Below are 14,368 nucleotides of genomic sequence, written 5' to 3'. Positions count from 1 at the left end.
CTAAGAACCAAAATATTACCAAGGTAAAAATTAAATATTCAAGTTTTGGAAAAACATTTTGTTTTTTTGGAGGGGGATATTACTTTTTGTTGTCTCACTTTTTTTGTATTACAGATACCCATTATTTTACTTATTAAAGTGTTTTTTTTCCCAACAACAAACATTTCCAAATACCCCCACACACTTTGCCAACAAAGGTATTTAACCCTAAAATACCGCAGGCCTTCATTCGCTGAAATCGGGAGAGTTTAATATTTGAGCATTTAAAACCAACATTTATAATGCTATAAGAACAGCAAAACACAATGCTGGATTTTTGAATTATTAGTGATAAGGCTTTGCACGAAATGAGCCTGCTTTTAATATTTGTGATCGTAACTTGAAAACAGTTTTACAATTCTAACTTGGATAAACAATTAAGTATGGGACACAACGACGCATTTAACTTGCAAAATACTAACTTAAGGTCAAAGTTCAACTATTTGCGCTAATGAACATGACCTGCATTCATAGAAATCTTAAACACCCCTTGTTTTTTTCGAACTGTTGGCTTAACACCCAAAATGCCTGATTTTGGGTGTTATCAGACAAGCGTAGTATTAATTTTTTTTGTAAAGCCTGCTATGTATATGTAAACAGCAAAGAGGTATAAATAATAAGTATTGCCGGACAAATTATTGTTTTCAATGTACGGTATTTAATCTCTGTATCGCCACTTAGCGGAATAAAATGTTCGCCTAGCTCTTTAACCAGTGGTCTCAAATTTGGCAATTATTTTAGAGGCTGTCTAATGTAACTATAAAAACAATATTATTTAACCAAGAAACTTTAAACGAATCTTTAGTTAACTCTCATTGATCCAACTTTTCAAATATGCCGCAGAACTTTTGTATTATTTTTAAATAAGCAAAGTATACGAGAGTTCTATACACACTGACTGACCAGCATACGTAACTTTTAATTTCATGACATTTACATAATCCCTTGTCGTGTAGTAAGAGTGATTGCCAATTGTGCTTTGCTAGGTCGTGCCGCGATGTATTTTAATTTATCCGTAAGCCACAAGATAAAGATTTTGAAAGTACTACTCTACACTCTCAGGTTAAAAATCTTTCTGGTCTTCCGGTCGATCAAATAGACGTTTCTGCTGTCATTCTTCACCATAATTTTGTCACTGCTGTAAATTAAGATGACGTCACAGAGTTACGTCATAGCGGGGCGTCTGAAACAAAGTCCTATAGCTATAGGAATGTAGTGCTGTGGGAAATACGTTTAAAATGCCCTATAGCAGGGTTTCTTTACCAGGGATAGGCTGCGAGACCTATTGTAAGGGTGTGGGGGTGCTAAGTCTGACAAACAAATGTAATAACCTACTGTAACTTATTTCTTTGCTAAGTTAAATGTAAAACTAACTCACATTTTGGATTATGTTACTGTGTTATCAGTTACTTAAAATATAGAATTACCTTGGTATTGTTATTTAAGCATTTCTGAAAGGATTGTGAGAATTGGTTGGTGATTTAAAAGAAGTGCAACAAGGAAAAAGATTAAGAACAAATGTCCTACAGCAGGGGTTCCCAACCTGTGGTACGCGTACCACCTAGTGGTACGCGAAGGCTTTTCAGGTGGTACGCGAGTAGCTTCCGTTTTTTCCCCTGAAAACTCTGGATTCACAACTTCATATTTTGTTTATATGGTTTTATTCATCTGGTTTTGGTTACAAAAAAAATTTCCCTCGAAGCTTATTCTTATTGTTACGTAACTATTCTTATTGTTTCGAAACAATGCGATCTTTAAAATACAGGCCATGTCAATTGTCGACAAGGAACACAGTTGATTTGAAAAGCGCACAACGCTGTGTGGTACATTGGGCGTTAATTATGTCAAATGATTACTCTTGATAAATATAATGTACTGTTTTAGCGTTGAATAATGCTAGTTGTAAGCTAAAAATATGATTCGAGCAAATTACTTGTTCTGCAAGAAGTGGTACGCGTGGCCGTGCAGAGCGGCCAAGTGGTACGAGATCTTAAAAAGGTTGGGAACCCCTGCCCTACAGGGACATGATGTCATTTTATGTTGTGCACAAATATGTAACAAATCGTTGTTTAAATAGACTTAATGAGATGGCGCGATGGCCAAATAAAAAACGCCGTTCCAGCTATACTTCTGCCACTGATCCAAATAGATTTAAGGAGATTGCTACTAAGCATTTTAGAGAAGGAAAAATTCGTTTTGGACACGTTAAATTGGACACACAAAAACAATTGCACAATGAAACATTTTCGCAATTTGAGGTCCTTTCACTCCACACTTGTATGGCTGGACAGAATCCAAGTAGGAAGTTTGCGCGATTTACTAGCAAACAATTCTTTTAACGAAACGACATTCCGAACCCTGCTTACTTTCACCACTGATTATTATGATCGTGGATAGTCTTTTTTTTTTTATTAGCCTAATCAAGATATAAACACTATGTAAAAGAAAGTCACATTAGAAACTAGAAATAAGAACATCATGTTGTGGCGGTTGAATAAAGAAAACGACTTATAAAAAAAAAGTAAATGGATAGTTGAATATGCAATAGACATTTATATGGACAATATATCGCTGTTAGATATATACAAAGACGTGATTTAAAAAACAATAAATACACATAGAAATTTATAGATAATAGTACGATTTGAAAATTAACTACTGTGTAACATTGATTAAACTACCAATAAATGTTAAAAACGCATACAAATTAAAGCTTAAAATGCATTAATGCGTTTTATTAGTGGGCAGTTTAGCTGAAAACGTTGCCCTTCGGGCTTTATTGGCAACCAACTTTCTTCCCAGGGGAAAATAAGGAAATACTAAACTCGCAAGCTTATGTTAGAGTTAGAACAAATCCATCATTTTAACTTTGTACAACCAAATAAACCGGTGAAAGACTAAAAGTTGTTTTATCAGAATTCAAAGACGGAGAGTGTGCCGCGGAAGTTTTTAGGTTTAGAAAATAACTGTTTGATAATATTTAGACGATTAGAAATATAATAACTGCTAGTATTTGGTACTTACCTATTGCCTTGCGTGTATTGAGGGCGTTTTTAAAGATATTTTGGTTAAAATATAAAAGGTGTGCTTTAAGGTTTTTATGTTTTATTATTTGCCACAAGCTTAAAAAGTTTAAGAACTACTTATTATATTTAACCTAAAAAAGGAAATATACTATCTAAAAAGCGATTAATAAATGCGGACAAAATGGCTAAAACTTGTTTTTAATCTGTTAAAATCATTTATCTTCTGTTTCTTGAGCGCTATGAGCAATCTCGCTCAGTTCAGCAAGGGTCATTGGCGAAATATTAAAGCACACATTCATCCATCTTCTGGGCAGCTGAAAAAACTCGCTGTAAGCTGGATCTACAACCTTAAAAGCATCACATTTAAGCAGGGGAATAGAGATTGACGATTGCCATTCACCCTGGGTACCCAACATGTTGCCACACTCAACACACGGCAGCTTTGCCTTTTTCATCCAATCAGGCCCCATCTTTTTCATACGAGGGTGGGGGGTGACTTTGCACTTGCCCATAAATTCAGCTGTTAGGTTGGTGTATTTCCCTGAACTGGAAACGTATACAGAAAGAAGTGTTTGTGCAGTTTCAATACAAAATACAACACGGTATATATAGTAAGAAAATTTGCAAATTATCAGAAAAGTAATTGAAATTTTCCTTGCAGAAAAAAGTAACTGTTTTTCCATCTATTTTTTTTAACTTTTATAGAAAAAAAAATCGTAAATTTCAGAGGACACAGTAAAAACTGAAACTGGAAACAAATGCAGGAATAAGTGATTGCGCTTTTCACATTAAATACTGTTACATTTTGTACGATTTTGTACAAGAACTTCCTTACAACAAAGTAAAATTTACTTTCTTTTGAATACTAGAACACAATTGTGTACAGCAACAGTAATCTACCATTTCTAAATTATTTTTTTTTCATAACAGGAGCCTTTAAGGCTTCTAATGTCGTCAATTTCATATCAAAAAAAATATTTTTTATAGCATAGAGTTTAAAAAAATTTTACATATTTTATATAAAAACTAAATAATCATTTTAAAACGAAAAACAAATAATAAGAAGTTTTATATCAGAAAAATAAAATAATTGTAAAACTTAGTTAAATGAATTATTAGTTTGATAAATTCAACGCCAAATTAAAAAAAAAACAATATTGAACCAGACTTACTGGTGTAAGTGCATATCTGAATTGTGGATCACCCTGCGAAAATATATTAAATTTAATCACTTTAGAGCATTGTGAGCCATCGTACAAGTTTTTAGTTATAACCCAAAACGAGGTTAAAATATGAAATTACCTTATATCTTTTGAAGAACATATAAGCTCCTTGCATCGTTTGCATTGTAAGTGGTATTCCTTGCTATCGTCAATGTTCCTTTGTCGACTGAATTTCTTCGCCAATTCCAACTGAAAATCTACTTCAGCCTTTTCTTGTAACTCTTTAAGCTGGTAAATGAATATAAAATATAAAAGTTATTACAGAAATTGCCTTAAATCAGCCGAAAAAATCTATACAAATATCGTCGAGCGGAATATGTTTAAGTAAAACGTAATAAAAAGCATGGCATGTTCAAAATAAATAAAAAATATTCAAAACGTTCACTAAATGATATTTACTATTTACACTTACTTGTATAAATTTTTAACATGCTTTAATTTGTATTTTGTATGACAAACTTGAATATTTCTATTTTGGTCCGGTAGTTTTATAGTCAAAAGGGTTACTGCTTGGAGTATTACCGTCTTTAGGTATTGGTTCTTGTCACTTTTAAACCTTTTTTGTACATTTAATGCTGCTTTTTGCATCAGAAGTTCCTTGAACAAATTCAATTTCTCATGTTCCTTAACAGATTCTGACGATATTTGAAGTACACGGCCTCCTATTTTCCTAACTCTTCCTAAAAAACATAAAACAAAATGATACCAGAAACACTCAATATTCTGTAGATGCCCATACCAAATGCTAAGTGATGGTATTTGGTACTCGTCCGATACTAAGGCGGTATCGGCGCCGATCCGACGACTGATTTAAGTTTTTTAGTCATGGTTGGTGATCGTAGCTTTTTTCAAAGGAAACATCAAATTAACAGGCAAATTAGGACTAACTTTTTAGGTATTGACACATTAACATTTAGAAATAAAGTTTTCTCAAAGTGTTTTAGCCTAACACTTATGGAAAATATAATATTTTAGCATTCCAACTTCACATTTTAACAATATTGTTTATTGCTAATTACTAAACACATGATTAGGTATCAAATCAAACAGACATATAACTTGTCCAAAATACAGAGTACCGGTAGAACAAAAGTTCAAACGTTCCCAATCAGCATTATTTACAGATTTACAATTACCTCTCGTTTGAATCATGGATATCTCGCTATGTGAAAAGTCGAACTTAATGACGAGGTTACAAGCAACAACATCTATTCCTTCACCGGCTGCTTCAGCAGTGCAAGCAAGTACTTTGTGGTGGCCGTCACGAAAAGCTTCCAGAATAAATATTTGGTCCTCAGCACTCATATCTAAACCAACGTAAACATGTAAATGTGAGACCTATGTGTGTTTTTATAGGAAGAGTCAATACACCCGAACACGAAAGTAGTTAAAATCGACATTTCATTACTAAAGGGAGCAAGCGTAAAATATCAATCCGCTCAAATAGCCTATAGGCACCTTCTGACGCTATTTACCCGGCTAAAAAAATAATTTCAACCAATTTAAGAAAAAATTATTGAATTAAGCAAAGCAAATACTCCCTCCAGCGAACCCAAACGATAACCCCAAACCTAACCCAAATCAACAAATATTCACGTATAAAAGTATTTCACGTGCATACTCAAGCTGTTTGAACTTTTGGTGCCAACAAATACTTCGGGGTTCAAATGTTTCAATTCATCTTTTGTATTCATCCATCTCTGTACAACATAAATCAAACAAAACCAACAACATTAGTGGAACCTGAGAAATCACGTCTAGTAAAACAGGATTAAACCAAATATACTTATGTTAGAATCCGTAAACATGAATTAGTCCGATTAGGAAGGCTAAGTGTGTTGTGTACTTATACGAACATGTGTATATTTGGTTCAATTTAATGCAAGCAAGGACAGGCTAGAAAAATCACTAAAGCCTGCGGAGAGGTTTGAACTTACGACCTCCGGCCAAATTAAAGAATACACACTTAGTAGTTATGTACTCTACGCACGGATCTGTAATGCAGCTCGATAATGCATTGTAAAGCCAAAAAGGTCGAGTAGATAAACATCATCATAAGAAGTAGGGGAACATAACTTGTTGTGAGCCAATAGAAGGGGACACGGCGCATAAAAGGTTAAGAATCACTAGAATAGCTGACATATAACTTCAAATCGAATGAAAGGGTCTTACTTAGCTGGTTGATTTCGGCCTTTACAGTGTTTGATACAAAACAGAAGGGAAATTGCACACATTACCTTCAGTGCAGCAGTCTGCCTTCTTTCCTCAACCATCACCATCACCCGAGAATCATTATTCACTGCAAATTGCTGAATAATCGTTTCCCTAATGATTTCATAGTTTTCATTCTGTGAGTCCGAGAGTTTGCTGAGTTCTTTCAGATCAGGCATTTTGTCTGGCAAAGTTAAACATATAATTTTAAAGCATAATGGTTGTAGTTAGACGTAGTAAGAATATCAAACCCATAAAGTAGTAAGAATATCAAACCCATTTAGTGAAAGTTTGGAATAAATCTTAGGATGATGGCTGAAGGTTTTAGTTAAACATAGATTAAATATGAAAGCTCATATAGGAGTAGGTAACATTTTGAACGTTTCGAATTTTTTTTATTTGTTTTTAACAAAGTTAGTTAAAAATTTTTTAAAGAAATCCAATCAGTAATAATGAATACCTTCCAACGTTTTAACTAATTTTTCTTCAGTTACTGTTGGATACTGTGGAAAATTCTCCTTTGTTTCAGTAACGAAATTTCGCAAAAATTGTACACTTTCATAAGGTTGACATTTTCTGAGAACAGCCAATGATCTATGGCACACCTGTGAAACAATATTTTTAATCTACAACAGTGATTATCAGCCCATTGGGTAGCGACCAAATGTGCCGCCGATTTGGTAAAGTCGCCGACTGTAGTGGTTTTATATGGTTACATTTATTGATATTGGTTCTCAGCAAGATTTCTTCAAAATTTGAAATAATTATGGTAGCAATTCGAATACACGGCTCACATAATATAAATTTTGATTGATTAATGCTATTTATCAAAGCCCATACAGAAGTAGGTATCATTTTGGACGTTTCGAATAACTCTTTATTCATTTTCTGATGTTGAAAATGATACCTACTTCTGTATGGGCTTTGATATTCTTATTACGTCTTACTACAACCTCCAACCATTAGGCTCCAAAATGCTATTTAAATTATGTTTTGTTCACTTAGTTCAGTAAAGAAAATTATTCACTGTTGTCAGTAATTAGGTCGCTGCGAAAAAAGGTTGAGAAACACTGGAAATAAAATTCAAATGGCTGGCAACATCTTACCAGTAATTTAAAACAGGTTCCTCTGGCATATATTTCTTCAACCAACGTTTCGGCTTACTATACGGCAAGCCTTCGTCAGGGACTGACACACATAGCCAACAGGGCGCAAAGTAAAATCACACAAAGAAAAAAGTAGATTTTACTTTACGCCCTGTTGGCTGTGTGTGTATACATGCCATATACCATGCCTGGTAGCAACAGCATATTTATCTTACCAGTAAGTAGTCAATACAAGCGAGGGCATCTCTTGCATTTGGGAAGCTTTCGGTTGTACTTCCTTCTAGCAGTTGTTTCAAGATATAAATATGTTGTTCAAAGATATTTTTTTCTTTCGGCAGGCACGACAAGTCTCTTAAGTTTGGACCGGATTCAGCAAATTCTGAATATACTTTAAAAATAAAAAAACAAGTGTTTTCTCAAAACATTACAACCATTATTGAGCCATCATTATAACCATTATTCTTATAATAAAAACCTTGCAAATCACGAATCATTTTGATATATTCATCCATTAGAAGACAAATCTGAAGGAAAAACTGGCCGGTATTGTTTTCCTTTGCTGGAATGGTTCCTTAAAATTAAAGTATATTCAGTTATGGCATTGTCCAAAACATATTGTACAAAATAGTACTCATTTTACAAAAATGGAAGCAAAAAAACTACGCTTTTACTTTATCTGAATTATCTTGACAGCAAATTTAAAATGTGAATTGTTAATGAAGAAACAATAACAGTGACCTGGTTATTAATAATTGGGGCATATTTAAATGTTGTTTAACAATTATAATAAAGGAAAATATCTCTAGTAATAAATGTGAAAAAGCAAAGTAATTCGGACAAAATAAACAGGTAATATTAAGTTTAGTATTTATATTTCAATTGAGTTACTTTCTTCAGGTTGAGCAACATGCCTGGACAGTTCGTCACGATGTTTTTCACCGATGGAAACGATTCCATCGATGGCATCCATGTTTGCGCAAAGCAACTCAATATTTGACTCAACGCTGCTCAAACTAGTTTTACTCCCAGCACCTAGAGTTGCAGTTAGGCCAAGAATCTAAAAACACAAGTTTTTGTATTTTTGTAAAAAATCTGATTTTGTGTGAATGGCAAACAACCAAGAATTACTTTGAGTTTTCAAAGTTATGTTTATAGTTTAATTTTATTGTTTTTGTAATTGAATTGTTACACAAATATTAAGCAATGGTGTTCCTTTATCCGGTTAAAGACAGTCATGTATGCAATTATAAGAAAACACTTTTTTTTGCCTACCGGTAATTTTAGAAATAGGAGTACACACAAAAACATATAACCTATGTTTCTTGCTGCTGGATGTCAATAATGTTAAGCTATTCATTTAATTAAAGTACATTTAGTATTTACCCTTGGTAAGTTTTGAGTTGGCCTGTTCTTTAACCTAATGTACATTTTCATGATGTACAGGTAAGGTTGTTTGCTGTCACAATGATGGCATTCGTCGAAAACCAATAAGGCAAAGTTGGTCAGGGAGATTTCCGTTTTCTCTTTCTACACAAAAACACAGGAAATTATTTTTTGAATATCGTACTACAGGTTTTGTGGACGCATAATCCAATCACTGACTTTATCTAATTGCACTTAAGTCACTTCTTTTAATATACACTATTACCATAACTCAAATCATTCAAACAAAATTAACTCCCCTTACATCATTTAAATAAAAGTTATAATAGAATTAGGCAAATTACTTGGCTGGTTTACATTCAACCTTATGATTTTGTAGCCTATTAATCAGGGCTGCGGAGTCGGAGTCGGATGCGATCTTGAGTAAGTTCACCTAAAACTACCCGAGTCCTGAGTCTGACATGCGCAGTACCAAATTTTGAAACTGATATGCCTGCCAGCTGTAAAGTTTGAAGGTGGAATAGCATATGGTGCATATTTTCCAACCATGTATTGTGAGTGGATAAATTATATGACACCCCTATAAGTGGATTGCCGAATATCCACCTTATTTGGTTACGTAAATCGGGGAAATACAGGCTGTAGAGTCTTAGCCAGACTCGGGACTCGACAAAATCTCACATTTGGCTGGAGTCGGACTCGGGACTCAGACTCTAGTTTATTTTTTTGGCCGGAGTCGGACTTGGGAGTCGGACTCAGGTTATTTTTAACCGACTCCGCAGTCCTGATATTAATTACCAGAGGTTTTAAATCAAATTCTGGTGTGAAGTTTTAAATAATGTATGCTAAACATCCTTTCAATTCATTCCTAACAATTTTGTAAGCTGTAGCACCTCTGTCTTATTGCTTTGAATCTTAAGATTAATTATTCTACAGTGATTTTTTAATTTTGTTATTTTACAAATCAATGAGGTGCTTAACTATTTCAAAGAACCAACATGAGTCTGCCAGGTTAAAGCACTGTTGTACATGCACAAGAAACACTTTTTCTGTTTAATGTGATGGTCACTAAATTTTGGCATAATGTCAACATATTTCTAATTTTAAATGACTTCTACCAAAATTTTCTTAAAATGACCTAATTGCGATACCCTTACCTACGAAAACGAATGAAGAGCTATTTGAAACGTTCAAATGATACTTACTTCTGTTTGGGCTTTGATATTCTTATTATGTGTTACTTACTGTTAATGCATTTAGAAAAATCTGTGGGGTTGAACACAGAACATCATAACTTGTCAATTGATATTCAACATTATCTTCAACTTGGCCGTGCATACAGCCGACCCTACAAAAACATTTATCACTGGTTATTTGGGAAAAAATATGACGGGTTAAAAAATATAAAAACAACTTCATGAAAACAATCAAAAATTATGCAGAAAAATATATTTTTAGTTCAGATAAAATGCTAGAACAACTGACTATAGAAAAGTACAAAGAAAGAATAGTTTTAACACTTAACATCTTATTAACTAATTATTGTGGACATATTTTTGAAAAAATGAGCTTCTTTAATCTAAATTCAATACAGCCTTTTTGAAATTAAGATAAAGTCGTGCCTTCTACAAATACACTGTTTGTTTTTATTTGAATATTTTTTTGATTTTGTATGTATAGTATTTTGGACAGCATGAATAAGACTAGTTTTAGTGTGACAACATTTACTTGTGATGAAATACACTTGCCTGTAGCTTTCTCCCAAATATGTCTGTATTTTTTCACATTGTTGTGTAACAAGTCCGATCGTCGGAGCAAAAAATAAAATTTTACAGCCACTTTTTTGGAAATTTTGTGGCAACCCGTCTTTAAAATGTTTGATAACTTTCGCTGCAATTAAAGTTTTTCCAGATCCTTTAAAACATTAAAAAAAACTGCAGGTTAGCAATTCAACTTGGTGATAAGTTAACTTAATTTTGAAGCAATTGTATTACCCGGCGGTGCACATATAATGGCGTTATCACTGCTTATTGCTGTTTCCACTAAATCTTTTTGATATTCATATAAACTAAACTCTTCTTCTTTATTTTCAGCTGGAGAATTAGCAACTGGCAAATCTGGCTTAATGCCTGAAGTTGAAGGTTGACTTTGATTTATTGAAGAACAACAAGCATTGTTATCTTCTTGGCTGGCAACTTTGATTTCAAAGGGTTTAGATGAATGGGTCTGTAATACAAATCCACTTAGCGGTTAATAGCATTACAACTGACATCAGTGCCAGCTTTTCCCGAGAAAGAAAAAAATATAGTTTTAACCTTTAAGGTTGCAAAATTTAGTAAATTTATCCTTACTGTATTTACTTTAAAATGTTATATATATGTTTGAAACACATAAAAATTTCCCAAAATTCTCATTACAAAATCTTCAATATGTGTTTTTAAGGTACACACAACTAGTGAACTTGTGAAAAGTAAATCACGCCAACCTGTTTTGGTGAAGATTCTAGATTTTCAATTGTAACCTCTTCCTTCAAAGCTGATCCGTGCAAATTCATTTCTATATATGGCTATAAAATATGAAAAAATGACAACATATTTTTCAAAGTGTATCTTAGTAGTTTGTAAGGACAATTAGGTTAGCCAGGTTAGAAAAAGTGATTTACTGTTTTTTTTTTATGTAAAATATAATTGCTCAATACTGATAGCATAAACTATATCTTTAAACCAAATTATTTTAAATAAACGAAGAGGAAATGTTGCAGTGTGGGAAGAAACAGGCGACATTTAATAAAGTATTCAAGTAGAGGTTTGAACAGCCAAGGCTAGCATCTGAAATATCTGTGTATTCAGTGCATTAACAACAAAAGTGTAACATACCAGAGTTTTTGTTTAAACAGCTGCTACTTGTGGTAATATAATGAAAAGTTTGTTTTAAGTTAAGCTATTATTTTTACATTGAGGGTTATAAACAGATCTATACTTACTGAATCCTACTTTTAACAACATAATACGAAAATATATTTTGCATAAAGTCTCACGAAATTGACAAGGAAAAGAGTTAGCAATATTGGTATCAAACACAAATGTGTGTTTTTTTAATAATTTGAATCGTTTAAAAAAGGTACACATAGTTTACATCACATTTTAATTTAAACATACTAACCTTTGGTAGAGCTTCATTTAATGTTTCATTTTCTAAACATCTTTATATTAAAAAACAACTTTCATAAAAAAAACTAAAAATGGCAAAAAGCTTACCAAAGTAGTTTTCAAATATATCAAATAGTAGTTTTCCACTGCGATCACTTGCATTTAGATTCGATTCTTTTAAATAATTACGAAATGACGAAATCCAATCAGGATTCTTGTTTTCCACGGTAGAAAAAAACTTCCATAATCCAAATATGTTTCCTCTTCTTTCAATTGTGGCTCTAATTTCACTCCTATTTAAAATGTAAGAATAAGTGAAATGTGAATCAGTTGTTTTTTTTAGTTACCAATTTCAGTAAGCGATCAAGTTAACATGTTAGTTGAAAGATATGTTGTTTATTAAGGTTTGTTTAAAACAGCCCAAAAATACCTGTTAGATTTAATAATAGAATAGAAAGTAATAGACTTTCAAAATATCACCAAAAGAACATTTTTTATGGCATCAAATAATGCCAATATACAGATATGTCGGATAATTATACTAAGTATCCTAACACAAAAATACTCTATAGATTTTTTTAGTGGAGAATTACAGAGTCACATAATATTATGAAAAAGTACATTTTTAAAAATCACTACTGATTTACACAGTCAACTAATTAATAAACCAAGTAGTTGAACACTAGGCAAACGAACCTTTCTTCATCTGTAAAATGGTTTTCCATGCAATTTAACAATTCATCAATTTGAATAAAGTGGCTTTGAGGTTTTATAATGTGCAAAATTCGTTTGATTTTTTCAATGTTTTCTGTATGTCGAATGTATTTTCCCAAGTTTTCATCAGACTTTCCAAACATAAACTCATACAACCAATTTTGACCTTTTAAATCATAAAATAACAGTTTACATAAGTGGTTCAAAAACATTTTTAGTTTGTAAGTCACTAAGAAATAAAACTATGTTACAACTATTACAAAACCAAAGTTGCTTTAAGATTATTCTTTGATTTCGACAACTAAAATTATCTCCAAGTCAGCATAATGAGAAGTGTGTATTTATGCTTACATGCCAGCTTACAAATCATTTTTTTTGAAAAATTACAACAAGGCGTAGAGTTTGAGAAACCGTTTTATATGTTACTGAGATGCTAAGTTACCATAAGGTTTACCATTGCATTCTCTCAAAGCATCTTCAAACTGCTTGTAGATTCTGGCATGTTTTGACTCTTTGAGTGCCTTCATAAAAATGGTTGCAGGTTTCTTTATGTCTTCTTCACGCTGTAGTTGCTCATGTACTACAAAAAATGTGACAAACTATTTGGAGGTGGATTAACATATATTCTAAGTTTCATACAATAAATATGAAGGCAATGTTTTGCAATAATAATGCACAAATATGCATTATTAGTAAAATGTAGGTAAGTAGGCATACTTTTTCCAGTCTGGTGCTGGTCTTGAATCCTACCACAGTGAACATTATTTGGGTTAAGGTGCGGGTGATCGTTTGGGTTTGGGTTGGTTAAGCAATAGTATTAAATAATAATAATACTTAACTCACACTCACTCAAACACTAACTGACACCCAACCCAAATAATATTTGTTGCTTTAATAATTTGTAACGCTGTGGTAAGATTCTAGACCAGCGCAATCCTACCACCTTTCTTTTACGTATTGACCAAAAATAAGTTGCTAAGAAGAAATATGAGAGAATAACTATTATAATAATAATACTTTACACAAACATTTCCTACCCTAACTCAAATAATTTTAGCATTATAAACCCCCGGACAAAAATATGGTAGGATTTTAAACCAGCGCCTTTTATTTTTAAACCTTCTTTAAAGTCTTCCATTCTTTCAGATACGGACAATGGTGAAAGAAATACACGCAAAACATTTTCCCATTGTTCTAAGTGAAGTTTCTGATCTTCGTCCATATTTTAAATTAAATGTATGTAACTAAATCATATTTAAACGCCAGAAAGCAATGCAACAATTTCATTACAGAGGCCAAAATAAAATCCTATTACTATTTACTTCCTCTTTGAGTAACTAAAGATTTTACTTAGGGGAAATACCCTATAATACAATGAAAATGTGACGTACTCAACAACAAAATTAAATTAAAAAAAAACCTTTTCTTAAACCAAAAAAGTTTCAGATGGAGTTTGAAAAATTTAATTGAAAGACATATTTTTACCTATTAATTTATGTTTTATTTTTGTCATCATC

The 14,368-nt window shown here is 32.6% G+C and overlaps 1 protein-coding gene across 2 annotated transcripts; it reads right to left on the bottom strand.

The window, feature by feature from the left end:
• Positions 1 to 2,498: 2,498 nt before the first annotated feature.
• LOC146137192 (ATP-dependent RNA helicase DHX58-like) lies at positions 2,499 to 14,162 on the bottom strand. Of its 2 annotated transcripts, XM_083394007.1 has the most exons (21): positions 13,971 to 14,162; positions 13,306 to 13,431; positions 12,834 to 13,017; positions 12,246 to 12,430; positions 12,151 to 12,182; positions 11,474 to 11,554; positions 10,983 to 11,214; positions 10,737 to 10,902; positions 10,234 to 10,336; positions 8,989 to 9,132; positions 8,494 to 8,662; positions 8,081 to 8,176; positions 7,821 to 7,993; positions 6,960 to 7,104; positions 6,526 to 6,683; positions 5,910 to 5,988; positions 5,425 to 5,595; positions 4,811 to 4,968; positions 4,368 to 4,516; positions 4,238 to 4,270; positions 2,499 to 3,611 (listed from the first exon to the last, which is right to left on the bottom strand). In XM_083394007.1, exons 1-21 carry the CDS (start codon positions 14,071 to 14,073, stop codon positions 3,278 to 3,280), a joined length of 3,021 nt encoding a protein of 1,006 aa, XP_083250133.1. In that variant the 5' UTR covers positions 14,074 to 14,162; the 3' UTR covers positions 2,499 to 3,277. The 2 variants fall into 2 exon arrangements, with proteins under 2 accessions (XP_083250133.1, XP_083250134.1); XM_083394008.1 differs by lacking the exons at positions 12,151 to 12,182; positions 12,834 to 13,017; positions 13,306 to 13,431; positions 13,971 to 14,162 and having other exon boundaries at positions 12,246 to 12,426.
• Positions 14,163 to 14,368: the final 206 nt, after the last annotated feature.

The sequence above is a fragment of the Ascidiella aspersa genome, chromosome 7 (genome assembly GCF_963924565.1).
Source record: "Ascidiella aspersa chromosome 7, kaAscAspe10.2, whole genome shotgun sequence".
NCBI lineage: Eukaryota > Metazoa > Chordata > Ascidiacea > Phlebobranchia > Ascidiidae > Ascidiella > Ascidiella aspersa.
Note: the sequence above shows the minus strand (reverse complement) of the source record. Positions and strands in the feature narration are given on the sequence as shown.